This window comes from Lipotes vexillifer, unplaced genomic scaffold (genome assembly GCF_000442215.2).
Source record: "Lipotes vexillifer unplaced genomic scaffold, Lipotes_vexillifer_v1.1 scaffold71, whole genome shotgun sequence".
NCBI lineage: Eukaryota > Metazoa > Chordata > Mammalia > Artiodactyla > Lipotidae > Lipotes > Lipotes vexillifer.
Genome location: NW_006793703.1, coordinates 9,002,611 through 9,018,725, shown reverse-complemented (window position 1 = coordinate 9,018,725; position 16,115 = coordinate 9,002,611). Strand labels below are relative to the sequence as shown.

General features: G+C 37.3%; 1 protein-coding gene across 1 annotated transcript in view; it reads left to right on the top strand.

The window, feature by feature from the left end:
- TPK1 (thiamin pyrophosphokinase 1) overlaps window positions 1–16,115 on the top strand; it is a 306,848-nt gene that overhangs the window by 125,115 nt on the left and 165,618 nt on the right. Inside the window, exon 5 of the mRNA XM_007466670.1 lies at window positions 3,880–3,975. Within this exon, the coding sequence (XP_007466732.1) occupies window positions 3,880–3,975 (96 nt within the window). The remainder of the gene's footprint in view (window positions 1–3,879; window positions 3,976–16,115) is intronic.

The window sequence follows — 16,115 nt, the reverse complement described above, 5'->3', positions numbered from 1 at the left end:
AGTTTAATTAAGCAAGGTTGAGTACAAAGCATGGTAGGTTACGAGTATGGGCTTCAGATGACATACTATGTCCTACATCAGCTGTGGGACTTTGGGCAGGTTATTTAATCTCTCTAAACTTCAGTTTACACATCTTAAACTGTGATAATTACATCAACCTTATAAGGTTGTCTTAGAGATTCAAGAACATAATTCATATAAAGTGACTCATATCTCATATGACAAGATGTGTACTCAAATGTTACTTTTCATTATCGTTATTGATTTAGTGAGGAAGATAGTTAATTATCAACAGATCACAATTTTAAGATTCTAATTTTAAGAAACTTTTGAGGTTATCTGAATTTTCAGAGAATTAAGTTATATGTTGTTAGGAAAATAATCTGTTTGTTGAAAAGCATTTTAGATTTTGTAGCTACAGACATTTAATTCTGTTAGGTGAGAAGCTATATGCAAGTCACTCCAAATAAATGTTCAGAATTGGTGTGCATGGTACCTACAAGGAAATAACACTTCTAAACTTTTAACCTTATAAACACAGTCCGTAAAGTTACAGTAGAAGTCTCAGAGCCCCAAAAAATTTTTGCAGGATAATTTTCATAAGTCCTTTCTTGTCCTGGCTAGATGGATAGGCACTAAATGACTTATCCTAAAATGAATAAGCTAATAGCAAGTTTGGGAATGCTTTCACTGGACTTGCCTCTTGTTTTAAGGAGGCCAAGTCTCTCTCTGGATAGAGTGCATGAAATAACAACTGATATGTTGTTATAATTTTTTTTCCAAAGGATTTGTTTCCTTTCTAATTAAGGAGTTTTAAAGGAGTCAGCATAATATAACCTGATAGGTTTTACGTGTGTTGAATATAAAAACTCATTAACCTATTTTAGTTGAATTATTGGCAAACAGTAAAATTAATTGAGAATGACAGTCTAACGGCTTTTACATTGATCTTTTGAAATTAGGTTGATTAGTGACACTCATTGTCTTGTAATAATTCCTTACAAGTTGTCAGTGAATTCAAAAATAGTTTTATAAGCCTCCACACAAAGTTCTATGGGGAATAATAGCAATATTTCACTTACTCTAGTGATCTTTGATGCGAGGTGGTGTGACTGTAGCATCTATGTTTCTAGAGATTGTTTGGAAGTGCTGAGGTGAGAATTTGCTTTGTGTTCATCTCTGTGCCCAGTGCTTTCTGGGCATTATACAGGGCATCTCAACAGCACTGTTAGTTTGCATGCTAGGTCCATTACAGATAAGGAAAAGGGAGTTCGCAGAGATTTTTTTAAAGGTCTGAAACTTTTCCCTCATATTAAATTCCTCAAACATGTACAGAGTTTGGTGATTAAAATCACAAAAACTATCTGTGGGCTTGGAATGGGGATTGGTTGATAAACTACAGCCCACAGGCCAAATCTCGTCCGCTGTCTGCTTTTGTATAGCTGGCAACCTAAGAATGGTTTTTACAGTATTAAATGGTTGGAAAAAAATCAAAAGAATAATAATATTTTATAATGTGAAAATTATGTGAAATTCACATTTCAGTTTTTTTGGAACACAGCCATTCCTACTCATTTTTTTTTGTCTGTAGATGTTTCCATGATACAAAGGGAGAGCTGAGTAGTTGGGACAGAGGCCCTTTGGCCTGCAAAGCCTAAAAGAATTACTATTTGGCCCTTTACAGAAAAACTTTGCTGATGCCTGGTCTAGAGTGGTAATTTATCTCAGGCTTTTATAAATGACTTTATTCATTATTGAATGCTTACCACTTGCTGTGTCCTGTGTTGGGTTCTTGTATGCAGATGCAATAATGAACAAAGGGGCATAGTGGGTACCTTCATGGAGCTTACAGCTTAAAGCTAATATTTTGATTAATATTTTAATAGTCATAAGGTAGATGTAATAATACAATTTTTTGGTCATTAATAAAATATTGTAATATTTGTAAGGTAGACTATTAATAATTTAAATAATAATAAAATTATTTGGTTAATAATAAAATTATTTGGTCAATCTGAGTGTTTACCATAACCCTTACTTGAACCTTTTTTCTTTTTAAAATATACCACACTGAACATAAACCTTTGCTTTTCAGATGACGTGATTTTACTGAGATTAGGATCATATATTATGAGCATATATTTTTGTGTTTGCTATAGCTGTAGATGCCGGCACTACTGGAAATTAGCTTGAACTATTACCATTCCAGGGCATGTTCTGAAAACTGTTTACTGCTAAATTTTACGAAGTTCCTGATATCAGTTTGTTTCCTTGCCATTTTTCTTTCTATTGAGAAATAATGACTCATTAAAAAAATACTGTGAATTATTTATGTAGTACTTTATACTGCTATATTTGTTAAGCCTCAATGGTACATTTGTATTTCACTTTACCTGATTGGATGTTCACTTTGTTAACATTAATGTATTGTTGAATTTTAGTTTATATAATTGCATATGAAGCACTAATATTTGTCACCATTTTAAGAGTCTGTATTAATCATACTTTAAAAAAAGTGTTACATAGTTTCCTAATGGCAGCAGGTAGCATAATGCCTCAAAAAATAATGTCATTGTTGCTTTTCTGAGTTAGACTCACAGTCTGATTTATCCACATTAATATCTCAGAGAAACGTAGCATTAGTCCCATGAGGAGAGAAATGGTTTTAATCCATCCATCATTTATCTATCCATCAAACTTCTGTAGACTGCTTGGTATGTGCTGGTATTGTCTTAGCAACTGAAACGCAGTGGTCAGTTTCCCTGTACTCAAGGAGCAGTGAGTCTTCTCTTGCCAAAGATCCTGTGGTCCCAAAGCTATAGGCAAGGATTTGCCAGACGTGAATTTTTGCCTGTGCGTGTGTGTGTGTGTGTGTGTGTGTGTGTGTGTGTGTGTGTGTGCACGCGCGCACGCGCAATTTGTTCCATTTTGGTTAATTTGCTCCGTTAGTTAATTTGGTTAATTTGCTTTCTCTCATCCTTGAAAACTCTTCGAATGGCAACTTTATACACTAGATTGTATTTAACTTTCACTTACTCAGCTGTTTGTCAGAGACCTTGCATTGTTTTATTCCTGAATTAAGAAGTCGGAAGGAAGTCCCCTCGTGCTCTGGTTTTACATACCTTTGCTTCTGTAAGACATTGGAGTGAGGTGTCATTTCAAAAATATCGTTTCTTGCACCACCTCGGTTCACTAGTGCCAACAAGCTGGCACTTTTGTGGCACTCTATTTATAAATATTTTTCAGTGTTTTTCACTAGTTATCTGTCGTAGAAAAGGCAAAGAACTTATAAATTCACTTCATTATGTCCAAAAGGTAATCCAAGGGACATATTTACACAGGCATCTCTCTTCCTGCTTCTTTTTACATGAGGAAAAAAGGGTGCTATAAAGGAATCTTATAGGACATCTAACTTGATTTTACTTAAAATGTAGTTTATCATTAGTTCAGTATTAGTTTTTCTGTCGTGTGGGTAAACTTATGAAGTCTGCTTGAAGAAACTCAAAGTTTTTTAGAAATAGTTTAATTTCAGGTAATTTCACTGTGAATATATTTTATAATACTTGTACCTGAGTCCCTATGCTAATCTTGAATGTCATCACAGCAGTGATTTTTAAAGACCATTAATGTAGTATAATCTGTACTTTTTTGGGTAAAATCATTGTCGTAATCAGATCGTTATTGTGATAGTCTAACATCATTGCTGAGATAATCCTGTCATGTGAAATAATAAAGATAATGAGAATGATTCTAATGATCAAGGTATAATACAGACATGACAGGATATGTCTGATACTTTCTCTTTACTTTTATAGCTCTTGATCTTGTTCCGAGGCTGACATCATTACTTATTCCTACCTTTTATCTTATTTAACACAGGGATGTGAAATTATTTCAACTCCTGATCAGTACCATACTGACTTTACCAAGTGCCTTGAAGTGCTCCAAAATAAGATAGAAGAAAAAGACCTACAGGTAAGATAGGCGCCTATTTGGTGGTTAAGAGTCTTATACCAAGGATGTGAAAAATCCTGTTTTTACTTATCTGAAATCATTATTTGCTTTTGTGCTGCTTATCTGGATTCCCTTGTCAGGTTTTTTCAGTATATGAATAAATCTGCACTTAGTTGTCAAAACATTAACGTGTGCACTTGAGTCAGAGGTCACAGATTCCAGAACCTTACTGTGATGAGGTCCCCAAATGGGTGAAGTGGACCTTGTATAAAGCAAACAAAACTGGCAGCTCATTCTCAGCCTAAAGGGAGTAGCTGCTTTCTATCTCAGGTTGGTTGTTGCTCTGAAGAGCTGTGTGTGTTTGTGTTTGTGTGTTTATATATTATGTAGGCAAGACAGACAAACAAATATGGCCTAGATTTGGCCAACATTGCAAACTCTTATATAAACAAATAAAATATTACTGACTTCTTTTTTAAATGAGAAAAGAGTCTGCTGCTTTGTACATGTGGACTCTTTAAGGTGTTCCATAGTGATTTTCACCTAGCACCCAAGTGTATAATCACATCAGTTAGCTAATGCACAAATTTGTATGTTTTTATATTTTACAATTATTTTGATACTTGTTGAAATGATATGCAAACTTTAAAGTCTGTATTCCATGAAGATCCATGAAATTAAACCGGAAGCAGTGAATGACAATTGACCATTATTTCCTGGGAAGGGTAGGAAGGTAAGCTGAGATGCATGATCCAATGTGTCATTTTTAAACTAAGAAAACTAGGAAGACCCCTTTGTACATTAGGATGGTTTTCACAGTACAAGTAACAGGAGACGTGTTTCAGCCTTTCCTCAGTAATCGAACGGGGTCGGGCAGACTTCAGACACAGCGCAGTCAGATCTCATGTCTGCTTCTTCCATTGTCTTGGCTCTGCTGTGTAAGCTTTCTCTTCAGTCTGGTTTCCCTGACTATCTGCAGTGGCTGCTTGTAGCAATTTTTTTTACATCGTTACATCTAGAGGGATTGAGGGGCAGGGTCATCACTTCCCACCGTCATGAGACCTAAGTCCTGAAATCTCTCCATTAACCACCACTTGGTTTTGGCAAAGGATGATGAGAATAACCTGATTGTCTTGGACTGGAGCAGGAAGTGGGGGGGTCAATCCACATGTCTCATACAGTCCAGCTACATGGCTAATACACGTGTGGCAGGATGGCATAGGCAGTGGAGACACACCCCTAATAAAAACTTACTCCTTCACAGAAGTTATGAAAGATTTATTCTAATGTATATTTATTAAGTTGAGGCAGTAGATCCTTTTCTCCCTTTGAAGGAAAGCCTTGTTAACTAATATAATTGACAAGTAGCTCACTCTGCAAACTCAATAAATGTAATTGCACGAACATTTCTCATCTCCGTTGTAGCTTGAGCTGTACCTAATGTGCTACTTTCAGCAGTCAATTGTGGTGATAATATATTTGTTTAAGGAAAACAGAAGACAACCTATTGAGAGTTATCTGCTTCATCCCGACATAGCTGATGTTGGGTTTCTTAGAAAAAAATTGTAAATCTTCACAACTGTTTGAATTTTCCTAGTACTTCCACTGAGTGTATTGAAAGCTGGGAGTGAAATTATGTGAGTGTCATTTGTTGTGTCTAATTGATAGTATCTCTAATACAGTATTCAGTCATTGAATCTCAAAACAAATCATCGTATCTCAGACTCAACAAGGCCAAAGTCCAGAGAGAGCGTCAGACTGGGGGAAGAGGATAATCAGGTGTATATAATCTGTGAAACAAATTGGACAAAGTCTTGGCCGAGCCAGTGGAGGCCTGGAGCGAGACGACCTATTAGAGGACTCCTGCATTGGGCAGAAAGGGCCGCACACTCCTGCTCCCACCGTGCTTAGTCATAGGCTGGAGGCTGCCAGGGATGTGCCTGGCCCTGGTGGCAGGCTGTGCTGTGTCATGAAGGGGTTGCCGCTGGGCCGGGATAGCCAGCTGCCCTCCTCTCAGCCCAGTAGCAAGGTCTTTGTGGAGAGAATGGGAGCTGGGCACCTCCATGGTTGGCATGCTTTGGGTCCAGTGCATTCTCCAGCCTCATCTTGAGTCCCCCTTTCTCCTTTTCCCAAAATATGCCAGATTCCCTCCTCTCCTTTGCCTTAAGGTGTTTTTTGTATATATGTTGCCCCCTCTCTCTAGAATGTTGTGAATATATTTTGATTTTTTTTGTTTGTTTGTATTTTTCCTTGTCTTTGCCAAGTCCATGATGGCAGAGTATGCCTGACGTCCTCACGGAGGTCTTTCCTCCACCATAGCTCTGGGTTAGGCTCTGCGGCTCTACATTTCTATGCCTCCCTCTTTTCTCCTTTACGATACTCTGAACGCTGCTAATAATTGTGTTAATTGTGTATATCTAATTGTTTGCTTAAGGCCTTTCTTCCCAGCTTGACTGTGTAGCCCATTAGGCTGGGATCAGGTCTGTCTTGTTCACGATTGTACGGTAGCACGGTGCATATAAGAGATGCTCGGGGAACTCACAGGAGAGCAGGAGATGATGCAGTTAGGGGAGAGGTTTTTTAGAGAAGGCTGAGACATGAGAAACAAATAGAAGTTAGATGGCAAAGGGGAGAAGATGGTGGCCAAGTATGGCAGAGTCCACAGAGAAGGTGGCCAACACTTCGGCGAGCCAACAGCAGATGGTCTGAAGAGCTTTACGACAGAGAATGTTGCGGTTACTTGGTGTTTGAGGAAGCATAGTTAGGTCAACTGAATTCATTACTAACAAAACCATCTGAAAAAGATGGTTATGTTAAATCTGAGGACTGTCTGTGAGCTTCCACCTGACTTTATGTTTAACCTGGGAGCACAACATTGTGTTTGGTTTAACATAATAGCAGGAGAAAAGCAAGATTAGAAAGATTGGAAAGGAAAATCATAAAAGATTCCCCTCCACACATCCTCCTACCCTCAAGTGAGATCATCATGAGGGCTTTTACAAATTTCTTCCTAAAATACGCATAAACTGTGTCAGAAAATCCTTTATACTTCTCCACCTAGTAAATCATACAAAATTATCATACATTTCTTGTTTTCCACTTATTAAATTATAAATATGAATTTGTATTCAAAGTGTCCATATTTTGTAGTAAGATCTTATCTTTTTAGCATATACTTTAAAATATTAACTCTAGTATAAATGAATTGAGTTAAAGTAGTATTTACTATGTTAAGGAACCATACTGTGTAACATATTAGAACTTTATAGAATTTGGATTAGGGTCTGTCATTATCCTAAAGGAGTTAACTGTCTAGAACATGAGGTTAATTATAAAAGAAAAGATTTCCCTAAATTACCTTATTTATTATTTATCTGTTTTAAACCTGCTCCTCCTCTACTTTTATTCCTCTGCAAAAAGGTTCTCTGATACATGTGACTTCTCAATGCTTTTCTTTTATGTTGCCACATTGTTTATCTGTGACTGAGTCATGAATAATAAATTTATCAGGATGCCATCCGATATGACTGAATCTTCAAAGAGCACATATATATTCTGATGCTGTAATACATGTTTGAGATCTAAACCCAGGAATTCAGTGGAAAACATTAAAAGCTATTGCTCCAAGTTTCAAAAAATGTAAGATGTACACATTGTTTAGGATGAAGCAGGAAGAAATCTAGATTATAAGGCCCTAAGAATAATAGGTCTCCTAAAATACAGATTAGGGTATTTCCTAGAATTATATGGCAATAGAATCAGTTACTTCAGACTTTATGTTGGACAAAATTTGGGCAGAAAAGTTGATGTTAATTTCAAACTGTATATTGTATAGATTTAAACTCATACTAGTTTTATTTGCTAAAACCTCAATACATTTTAGCCCATTTATACTGTTATTTTTTTGTAAACAGTTTTTTAATCAAATGCTGCAGGATGCTGAGTATTATATAAATAAGAGCAAATGTGTAAGCTTTATACACACAGACAAATATTAATGACTACAAATTAAATGTCACATAAAGACTGTAGGATTGATCAATTAACGCAAGAGGACAGAGTAGAAAGACCTTGAGTTCACCTCCTCTCAGGGGCACACCAAAATTACAACTATTTACAGAAGAACTATCAGAGAAATAGATTGAAACCTACCAGAAAAGATCTTGTACAATAAAGCCATAAAGAAGGAACCAAAACAAGATGGGTAGGAGAGGCGGAGTCATGGTATAGTCAAGACTCTTACCCCCAGGTGGGCGACCCACAAATGGGAGAATAATTACAACTACAGAGGTTCTCCCCAAGGAGCAAGGGGTCTGAGCCCCACATCGGGCTCTTTATCCCGGGGATCCTGTGCCCAGAAGATGAGCCCCCAGGATTTTTGGCTTCAACAGCCAGTGGGGCTTACTTTCAGGAGACCAAAAGGACCAAGTGGGGAGATAGAGACTCCATTCTTAAAGGCACCCAGGGGAGACGTAGTAATTTGAAAGGTGTCTGGGTCAGACCTACCTGCTGATCTTGGAGAGTTTTAGACTGTTTATATCTACTGATTATCAGTATTGGACATGATTGGTTTGTAATGGACTAATGACTTTTTTATGTTCATACTAAATATCTGTTGCTGCTCATCAAATTTAAGACTGACTGTATCTGATTGGACTAATTACTTTATCAATATAATAAGATATCCCTAGGGTTGCTGGAAGAACTATGAGAGTACTGTGAGAAGTATTTTCCAAGGTACTCTGATGTCTTCAATAAAGTCCGCTCTGATGAGCTGGTATCTTTGGCAAGATTCCAATCTTATCTAAAGCAAAACATAATAAATCTGTCGTGTGTGTACACATGTGTTCTGGAAAGGAATAAATACTATCTTTACATTAGAGAAAGCTAGCAGATACCCCCTTAATCAAGGAATCATAATTAACATCATCAGTGATCATTCATGTTAGTAGTACACGCCCCTCTCTCTAGGTATAGGGTGAGAAGGGCACTTGCGCTGTATTTCCCTAAAACCCGTAAAATCTCAGTTTAATCTTTGAAAAAAATCAGAGAAACCCAAATTGATGATCATTCTACAGAGTACCTGACCGCTGTTTTCAAGGTCACGAAAGACAAGGAAAGACTGAGAAACGGTCACAGAGCCGAGGAGATGAGAGAGACATGAAAACTAAATGCCGTGGGGTGAAACGTGAATGAAGTCGGTTTCATTAATAGTTGCGCCCCAGCGTCAATCTTAGTTGTGACAAATGTGCCATGTTTATATAAGATGTTAACATCACTGGGAGCTGGGTGAAGTGTGTACTCCCTGAAGTATCTTCACGACTTTTTTACTAAATCTCAGGTTATTTCAAAATAAAACATTTATTTGAAAAAGTGTGTTCAGTGTTGCAAATATGCTCTAACAGTGGAATGGTGTCATCTTTCTGTGCCATGACTTATAGTAATATAGAATAAGAAGCAAGTACTCCAATCAATAACTTTTTGTGGACTCTCTCAATTTTAAAATGTTTCCTCAAAAAGTTTCAAACTGTAAGACTGCTGCATGTTTAGGCAACTGTTGTACATGAAAAAACTATGCCTGCTTGAAATCTTCACTAGAAATTTGGTGGTGTGAAAACTACATGACAGGCCAGATCCTCTCAACTTTCACAGCTTCCCTAGAGATCAAAGTATGGTAGGACTCAGTCAAGGATCTGATTTTATCAGGACTGAGTCTAGAAGAGGTAACCCTGTTTATTCCTGCATTCCCTCCTGACCTGTGGTCTCCATCCCTACCTCCATTTTCTCCCTGGCTCTTCTTATATTGATATTCTGTCATACCTGCCTTTTACTTTTATCTTGTTTCCCTGGGCTTCAGTTATCATTCTGTGCCATTAACTCTATATCTTATATCTCTAATCCTGAACTCCAAAGCCCTATTTCTAACCACTAACTGGAAGGCCAGAGGAACTTCATTTCAGTGTAAACCAAAATTCATCATCTTTCTCACAAAATCTCATTTTCTTTCTTTTCTGTCTCATTCAATGGCACTACCATCCATCCACCTGGCAGAAACCTGAGAGTAACCTTATATTTTACTATCCCTGTACCATCCCTCAATGGCTGGTTACAGTTGCTTTAATTCTACAAGCATCTCCTGTGCCCACTTTGTTCTTTCCAATCTTACTGGTACTATCTTTGTTCAGACCTTTATCATTTCTTACCCGGGTTATTTTACTAGCCTTCTGTCTGCCCCCTTCACTCCATTCCCTTAGTAAAATTTATATCCTCTATCTTAAATGGACATCTGCTTTAAGTCTTTTCTTTTCTCCCAGTTACTTATTCAATAAATACTTGTTCAGTGAATAAATTTATTTCCAGTAACATCAAGGCAGATTCCAAAGGATATCCTGGCAAACCTTAGCTGGCATGTACCCTCTGTGAAAGAATCTTCTTAGCATTTCCTGCTAATTCTCCCACGACACGTGTGACATGTGTCCACATTCCTTACATTGCTTGCTGTCTGTACCAATAGTAGGAATGAATATGCTTATTATGAAAAGAAATAGTCTCCAACACATTGTAATTAGAGGTTAGGTGCTCAGATGCTTGGGTTATGCTGCCATTCTTTCAGCTGCATGACTGCAGAAAGCTCTTTAACTTCTTTAAGACTCATCTTTCTCATCTGGAAAGTCAGAAGAATAATCTACACGTACCAGCGAGTTATGAGGCAAAGCATTTACTGCAGTGCCTGCCACGTATAAAGTCCTTCATAAAAATATAATAGTAGCAGTGGTGTTATTAATAGTCATATATTTTTGTGTACCTTAGCTCTTGTGATCTCATAACATTTTATATAATTTCCTTTGCATAATATATTTATATATTTACAAAAAATAAATATAAATTTTATATGAATAAAATATAAAATACTGCATTTTATAGTTATATTTTATAAAATATATATTCTATTTAATTTTATAAAATATATTTTATATGTAATATAGTTATATATGATATTTATTTTATAAAGCATATACCTTAATGTATTTACTTTATAAAAATTATAAATATAAATAAGATCTATTATAAAATATATATAGTGATCTTTTGCTTTATAATAAATTTCATAGACCAATATGATATTCGAATTAGATAATGTTTTTAGGAATCAGACTAATTAAAGTTTATAGCCCAGTTTCATGGACTCATCATTTCCTTTTTTTTTTTTTAAGTGAAAATAGTTTTTTTAAATTGAGGTATAATTGACGTACAACATTATATTACTTTCAGGTGTACAGCATAATGATTCAATATTTGTCTAAATTGTGAAATCATCACCACAGTAAGTCTAGTTAACATTCTAGCATTGTTTCTTTTGGACATATTCTAATTTTACAAGATTTCTTTTAATATCAGACACTTGAATTAAACAGAGGGCTCCTCCCATGTTGCAGTGTTTCCTGGGGGAGGTCTTCAATGTCCCCTTTTCCCAGGGAACCAGTGAGAATGGGATCTATATGTTTAGTGATCCCTTAGCAGGGCGAGTTGCACAGCCCCGCTGACCACTGTGTGCCTCGTGCCTGGATGGAGAGAGAAGAGGAGAGGTGTGCTCCAGCTTCCCCCATGCTACGGGGGACCTTGTGTGCCTTGTGCTCACTGAGGGATGTGTTACCCAAGGAAAGTCAGAAGTTCACTTCAGCGTTCCAAAGGCAGACTTTCTCCCCTTAGGTACACTGTGGAAGCTACTGGGGATCATCTTCCGGTCAGCTTAACAAACTTTTACGTATGTGTCTGTTAAGACATTATGCTAGGATTTGGTGACCAAATGCATGGCCTCAAATAGACTCCAGTCTAATAGAGGAAACAGATAAATGAGTAACCAGAGAATAATTCAGACCATCATAGATGCTGTGACTTGCCTTTTCAGGATAGATTCAACTTCTTAAAAAACGGATTGTTTAGGGGCTTCCCTGGTGGCTCAGGGGTTGAGAGTCCGCCTGCCGATGCAGGGGACACGGGTTCGTGCCCCGGTCCAGGAAGATCCCACATGCCGCGGAGTGGCTGGACCCGTGAGCCGTTGCCGCTGATTCTGCGCGTCCGGAGCCTGTGCTCCGCAACGGGAGAGGCCACGACAGTGAGAGGCCCGCGTACCGCAAAAAAAACAAAAACACAAAAACAAGAAAAAAGGTCTAGTGCATATTCAGAAACCATAGTGTTAATGACCAAGTGTGAAATTTGCAATCAAAATGTCTCTATTCTCCCAGAAGTTGGAAAGGGGATAATTAACATAAACTTTATATTGCACCAGATTGCAAAATCTAAGAATTGCACTACAGTAAGCCTGATAGCCACCTGTTATAAACTGGTCAATAAAAACTGAAGAGAGTTTTATACCACTAAACTTTGGGAAAATAATGCGCCTGTAGTACTACAAATAGCCAAACCCAACCCATCCAGACATGGAAGCCAAGAGTTTCATTTATCATTTTAGACAAGAATATGCAGCTAAGACTTATTTTATGGCTGAAGCAAAAGCAAGAAATATTGTTTGGAGAAAACAAATCATGTTGATGCAAGATAGGGTAATAGCTATTAAAAAATGATCACAAGTACAGAAGTACTCATATTCTGGGAACAAAGCGTTTCTTACCAAACAAAAGTCAGTCAGTTGGCAGAGGTTTTGAAAATTGTCTATTTTCAACTTGCTCAGTGGTGGGAATGAAAGAGGATGAATGAGGGATGAAAGAGGATGTGGGTTTCAGGTTCTGATACCTCATAAGCCATTTTTCACAGAATGGGAGGAATGAGTGCTTAGTGCTCTTCCAAATATTCAACTTTAGAAGGGCATCATGTATGTTATAGAAATTTTAGTCAGAGTGAAAAATATCTGGTGCTTTTTGAATAGGATGATCAGGAATGCAGATTTGATTTTTTTTCGTTCATCTACCAAGCAATCATTGAGCTTTGAATGGACGACATTTACACAAACTGTAATATCCTTTCAAACTCTTCCTCCAAATAGCTAATGGTTTCTGAATATGATATAGGTCATACTTTTGAGTTTTAATTTTGCACTAAATACCAGCTGTGTTGATGATGCTGTGCTAGGTATTTTGGGATTTCTAAATCACAAATAATACATCTTTCCATTCCTCAAGACCCCCGATGGTATGAGAGGTTTGGAGACCATAATTACCTCCAGTAGATCTATAATACCCATGCTATTTATACAGACCATGATTTTATGTAACTTTTACTTACTCTTAAATATATTCCTGACTCTTCAAAGAATTTAATTTTCAGTAGAGATAATAGAATAAAATCATGTTAAAAAAAACACAAGTATGTGTTTTATTCTATTCAACTCTCCTTGGCACTCACTTTCTGATATAGAGAAATGTAAATACATGCAAATTTGCTCTTGCCATCACTTTGTGTATTTACATGGAAGGAAAAATAACACATTTCCATATATATATATGGAAGGAAAAATAACACATTTCCATATATATATAATATATATATAATATATATTATATTTTTATATATATTATATTTATATTATATATATATATATATATATATATGTCACATTCTGCTTTTTGTTTATATGGAAAAAAATGTCCCATATCCAGGGGTCTCATTGATATGGTTTCAGAACCAATAGACCAGTTAATCATGGAAATATTAGTACTCAGGACAGACCTGTGAGGAAAGGCAACACTGTTATTACAACCAGGCTTGAAATATTTAACTAAAAAATGCAAAGCCTAGGGTAAATCAGAAAAGCATTTCATTATTCTGGGAATGAACTCAGTCATTGTCCTGTACTCTGTCATGACCAGGGCATCTGAAATTAAAGTGTTTTCGGGGATTCCAGACAGCAATATGAAAAAGCAAAGAAAAATTCACTGTGTGCGGTAAGATTTCTAAGGAGTAGAACTGGTCACAGCAGTCATCAGTGCTAGAAAGATTGTTGGGGTCACACAGGAAGGATCTTTAATCTCTAGGTAAAGAATTTGAATTTTGATTTACAGGTGATGTTAATCTGTTAGAGAATTTTGAATGAAAAGTCATAATTTAGGAAATTAGTGTAATGGTGTGTGCAAGCTGAATTGAAGGATGGAAATTCTAATGATAGTAAAAAAAAAAACAATTACAGGCTTCTTGAAGGATAACTTTTTTTAAAAATATTTATTTATTTATTTGGTTGCACCAGTTTTTAGTTGCGGCAGGTGGGCTCCTTAGTGTGGCTTCAGGGCTCCTCAGTTGTGGCATGTGAACTCTTAGTTGCAGTATGCATTTGCGATCTAGTTCCCCGACCAGGGATCAAACCCAGGTCCCCTGCGTTGGGATTACGGAGTCTCATCCACTGAGCCACCACGGAAGTCCCTTGCAGGATAACTCTTTAGTCATCTTTTAAGGACCTTAGAAAATAGACTTAAACTGTGTGCCTGGTGATGATGGGTCTTGTATGCCAGAGTTAAAGCATGGAAACCGTTCCCATTCAGCTAACAAATGTCTGTTACATATTTACCAGCCACTCTGCTACATATTGTATCAATAGGTCGAAAGGTGCAAACTGAATGAGACAGGGTATCTGACTCTTAGAATTCATGGCCTTGGAAGTGAATGCCCTTGTAAGCAGGATAGGACAGGTGAGAAGCCCCTTGGAAGTGGACCTTCTCCAGTCTGAACTCTCCTTGTGCAGGTGGTAACTCAGCTGCAACTGGAAGATAGATTAAGAACTAACCAGAATCAGGGGAGTGTTTTGTTCTGAGTATTCAAGGTCAAAGGTAAATCAGGTTTGGGATGTCAAAGGGTAGGCAATACCGAAAGTCCTAATCACACGTGAACACTTGCACTGTTTACATTTGTTTCCCTTAACAAGCTAACAGAATGTACTAGTAGGGAGGGGCCTACCTTTTGGGGTAGGCCTGTCTCTCCTGGCCTCCTCTGCTGCTGACTTGCTGCCAGTGTGTCAAGGACCTCTGGCAGCAAGAGTTTCTTCCAGTCTGTACAAGCTGAGCTGTCCAGAGAGGTACAGGGACATTATAAGCTCCTAATGGGCAGTGAGGGTGTGAGCTGCCTGAGCTTTTATGCTAAAACTTTTACTGGGGGATTATGGTTTGTCAGGAGTCTGAGCATAGATCCTTTTCATCACCTTCACAGTTTTCTGTCAAATGCAAACAAGCTTGTATACATTGCTCACTTTTCAGGTATAAATATGCCCCTTCCTCTGCTTTTTTACTTTTTAAGCTTTTCTCTCAATAACACGTTGAAAAACAAGTTTTGTGGTAAACATGTTTATGACGTTTCTTAATAACGTATTTGCAGTTTGACAAAGTTGGATGAAAATGCTCTGTCCAAACAAGTTTGTTTTTTTTTTTTTCTTCGGAGGTGGAGGTAGGCATCTTTGGAAATACTTTACAAGGGAGGGTGGGGAAAGGGGATAGTTCAGACACTGAGGTTTGAAATCTTGTGATGTGTTCTGAGAACTGAAGTATTTCTAGAACATAAATGGGGTGGGAGTGGCAGATGTAACTTAGGAGTCAGTATAGGAAGAGATTGGACTTTATTTATCTTGTAGGTTCTGGAAAGCCAGTACTGAAACAGAACATTGGCATGATCAGATTTGAGATGTAGAAAGCTTTCTGTCATAATCAGGTAGAAAACTACCTGGTTATAGAAGGCCAGGCAGGAGGCCAGTGGAGTTATCCAGGTGAGAAGGATGATGCCTGAATTACGGCTGCAGCAGGGAAGATAGAGAACAAATTATTTGAGAGAAATCGGGAGCCTCATTATCTTGCCATTGCAAGAGGCATTATTTCTTTCTCACCCAAACAGGTTTGCATTAAACTGTGACTCATTGGGCCTTGTTGGAATTTAAATGGGATCCCTGTACTATTGTTTCCACAGGCTGCCAGGATCCAGCCACGTATATTCTGTGTTTGTCAGTACAGTATATTCTGATACCATAAAACCTGAGGTCTTTAATTTCTCTGGTGTTTCATTGTACTTCACATCAATCACTGGAATTATTTTATAGGCTTATTAAAACATATTTTTATATTGCTGGATTGTCGTCAGTTTATTGTTTTTCCTCTATCTTGATCCCATGATTTCCTTCATAGCCTGCATTGGGTCTTCCATCTTTTTTTTTTTTTTTTTTTTTTTTT